The sequence below is a fragment of the Tupaia chinensis genome, unplaced genomic scaffold, assembly GCF_000334495.1.
Source record: "Tupaia chinensis unplaced genomic scaffold, TupChi_1.0 Scaffold143758_1, whole genome shotgun sequence".
In the NCBI taxonomy this organism is placed as follows: Eukaryota; Metazoa; Chordata; class Mammalia; order Scandentia; family Tupaiidae; genus Tupaia; species Tupaia belangeri.
In genome coordinates this window covers 1,417,664-1,420,959 of record NW_006203607.1, presented here as the reverse complement: position 1 = coordinate 1,420,959, position 3,296 = coordinate 1,417,664, and the positions used below count along the sequence as shown (strand labels likewise).

Below are 3,296 nucleotides of genomic sequence, written 5' to 3'. Positions count from 1 at the left end.
AGCAGGAATATGTACAATGGCATCGCCTCTGAGAGTGGCCATGCAAACCCTCATGAAGTATTCAAGTCGCACACAGGACACAGACCTCTGCCCATATTTTTTGGATATTGTTAAAGGTGAAAATCCAAATATTGGGTCATTGGAAAAGTCATCATTTTTCTATGCATCATGAATTTTCCAATGACCAAATAAGTAATAAGTCAAGGAAGGAGGGAAATACCCATTCAACTTCTATGAGCTTCTGGCAGGATGACAGGGATCCGGGAAGGAATAAGCCCGGTGAACTATGTGTCTACGTTTTGTAGAAGAAAGCAGCAAGATGGCGGGCACACTGCTCTGTGAGACGGGTGCACTTCATGTGTTCCATCTGTTCACACATCACCTCAGCTCCACTGTGTAGTTGAGAAAACAGGCTCAGGTCCTTACCCAGAGCAGCGTTCCCAAAGTCCCCCAGTGGTCACGAATGGAGATGAGACCCAGCCTGGTCTGTGTAGCTTCAAAACCTACACTAGTCAGAAGACTCCTTGGTTCAAAAAGGAACCTAAGACTCTCAGGTAAAGTGGAAGGCATGTATACTTGTAGGAGGAGGCGAAACAACAGGAAGGGGAATTAGGAAGTCAAACAGTAGGACATAAGATACAGGATAAAATGAAAATGACTGCTTTTAGGAGGGCGGGAAAGAAAGAGGACTTTGACTACTCCATTCGAGGCTTCCTGAAGGAGGAGAGTAGATGCAATCATCGTCTCACAGTGTTGGGTTTTGAAGGATCTCAGAGGCCATGTAACCCAACCATCTGTCCAGTACTTGTATTTCCCTCTCCCTGATTACCCCTCCCATAGAATCATCCAGGCCTTGATGAAATATCTCTATTGATATGAGCTTATGACTTCTGTTTTGGGATAGGTTTAATGTCAAGACAGCCTGGCTGTGTGAGTTACTACACATCAGCTCTGATTCTGTATCTGAAGCCCCCCAGGTAAGTTTTCTCCCAATTCTGACTGTCCTCACGATGTCTTCACCCCACCCAAAGCATAGTCTCTCTGACCTTGACATCCTTAAGGCTTGCAGCATCTTCTCCACAACATGTGGACGACAGGAGGATAATGGAGACAAAAATCAACCAGGACCTGGGTTAGGAGTTAGTGTAATAGGTCAGAAGCAGCATTGAATGGTACGTAGTAAGAGGAGGGCTCAATATTGAGAAGTCAAAGCCAATAAATGAGAAGCAATGGAGATTGGGAACACTTTTGCTAAAATCGTCCATCTGTCCACCTGACCACCCGCTCACCTACCCTCCAATCTATCTATGTACTGAACATCTCCCAAGAGATTGAGATACAATGCACTGCAGCAGAAAGAGAAAAAAAGAGATTAGGTTCTTGATCTTGAAGAACTGAACTCAGCTGGAGTTAGTAAACAGATAAACCAACCTGGTAAGCAACCTGAGGGAAGAACTTACGAGACTGGGATGAAATGCCCGAGAACTGGGTATCATTTCCACATTGGAACTCAAGCATTTTAAGTCAGGAAGGAGATAGGGCAATCCCTTGATAGTTATGAAGTAAGTGAAAAGAGGTGATGCTAAAGGGGATCCTAAAGAGACTGCTGAGGAGTCAGGAATCAAGGCTTTCCTGAGGAAAGACAGCCATTCAAAACTGGCCAGAATAACGGTGTTCAGTGAAGCTTGACTTGGGAGTCTTTTCTTTTTCAATTTTGTCAGAGGGTATGCATACTTGCCAGGCAGAGAAAGATAGAGACAGAGGAAAAGTGAGAAAGCATCCCCCAAAGGGAATTCCATGCTGCAGTCCTTGTCTGCTGTTTCACCCTCCTTTTGGGACTCTGGGCATGCACACACAGGTGCCGCCATGTTTTTCCAAGCCACCAGGTCCAGGACTTAAAATGTGCAGTCAGCTTTGTGGGATCCAGCCACCTTAACCACTATGCCACAGGCTGGCCCAGCTGTCTTTTCCAACACTTGAGGGAGAATTACATCCCTTGGAACTAGAAGATCTGGGAACCAATCAATACAGCCTTTGCCATTTGCTACCTATGTGACCTTAGGAAAATCATTTTACATCTCTAAGTCTCAATTTTATGACCATAAAATAACATTAACGCTGCTTACCGGGTTTTGTAAATGTCATGTGATACGTATGAAATGGTCTCTTAGTACAGTCTGACGCTTAGTAGGTATTTGGTAATTTTTTAGAGAAGGAGTTTACAGAGTCAGTTTGCCCCTTCTGTTCATATGCTGGGCATCCACTCAGGGGCTTCCATCTATGGAAGACATTAGACCAGAATCCCCTCCAATATGAGTAAAAATGGTTTCCTTTCCCACCATTCTATCTCTAAAATGACCAGCAGTTAGCATAATGGCTGTCGCTGGACTCCCACGTAGTCGACCGCGGTTTGAGTCCTGGACCCAGTGGCTTAAACTCACACTGGGCGCATGTGTGTGCGTGCCCAAGATCCTGAGAGGAGAATAGAGGAGAAGGGATTGCGGTGTGGCCATCCCCCCCGGGGGGTGATTTCTCGCTTTCTATCTCTCTGTCTCTCTCTGTCTGTCTGGCAAGTGCACACGCCCTATAGCAAAAACCTCTCCAAAAAAAAAAAAATAACAATAAATAAATAAAATGACCACCTCCTAGGTATGTCATCTTCACTAAGTAGGGATACAGATCTAGAAGATTTCTCATGAAAGCAAACACCAGGTGGCGAACAGGGCCAGAAACGCTTTTCCACAATGGATGAGCTCCCCTTGTCCAGCTCCTTACCCCTTTGAGGAAAGCCCGTTTTCACCCACCTTACTGCCAGGTTTGGGACCTCTCTTCTTTGGGAATTTCAAAGGCTCAGCTGACTTGGACGGGGTAGAGATGGGCTGAGGAATCAGGGTCTTGGGTGTCCGGCCCCGCTTCTTTCCTGGCTTGCGTCCCCTCTGCCCTGGCTGCTGCTCCAGGACAGTCCTGGAGCTGCTGTGAAGGCCGAGCTTCTCGGTGCTCACCTCAGACGCAGGGGAGGGATTCTTTGGAATCACAACTGCAAGAAAAAGACACATTCGATCACCCCCTTCTCTCCCAGGATTCCCACCCAGCCACACGTAAAAAAGGACTCACTTCTACTCAGATACCTTTGTCCTAAGAAACTAGTTTCTAGGCATTTGACCTAATGTCTAGAAAATCTTAGGTGAAAATTGCATTTAGATTCACTAGAATTGGAGGTTTTAAATTATTTCTGGTAGATGCAAAAAAAAAAAAAAAAAAAAAAAAAAAAAAAAAAAAAAAAAAAAATGGGCACC

The 3,296-nt window shown here is 45.3% G+C and overlaps 1 protein-coding gene and 1 long non-coding RNA gene across 10 annotated transcripts in view; one reads left to right on the top strand and one right to left on the bottom strand.

Moving 5' to 3' along the window:
• Nucleotides 1-3,296, bottom strand: part of SCMH1 (Scm polycomb group protein homolog 1) — a 131,022-nt gene that overhangs the window by 31,635 nt on the left and 96,091 nt on the right. For all 9 annotated transcript variants that reach the window (XM_006164917.2, XM_027766888.1, XM_006164923.3 and 6 more), the window contains one exon: nucleotides 2,805-3,037. In XM_006164917.2, the coding sequence (XP_006164979.1) occupies nucleotides 2,805-3,037 (233 nt within the window). The remainder of the gene's footprint in view (nucleotides 1-2,804; nucleotides 3,038-3,296) is intronic.
• Nucleotides 1-3,296, top strand: part of LOC114005415 (uncharacterized) — a 39,655-nt gene that overhangs the window by 16,284 nt on the left and 20,075 nt on the right. The window contains exon 2 of the long non-coding RNA XR_003547266.1: nucleotides 905-977. This is a non-coding gene — a long non-coding RNA (uncharacterized LOC114005415). The remainder of the gene's footprint in view (nucleotides 1-904; nucleotides 978-3,296) is intronic.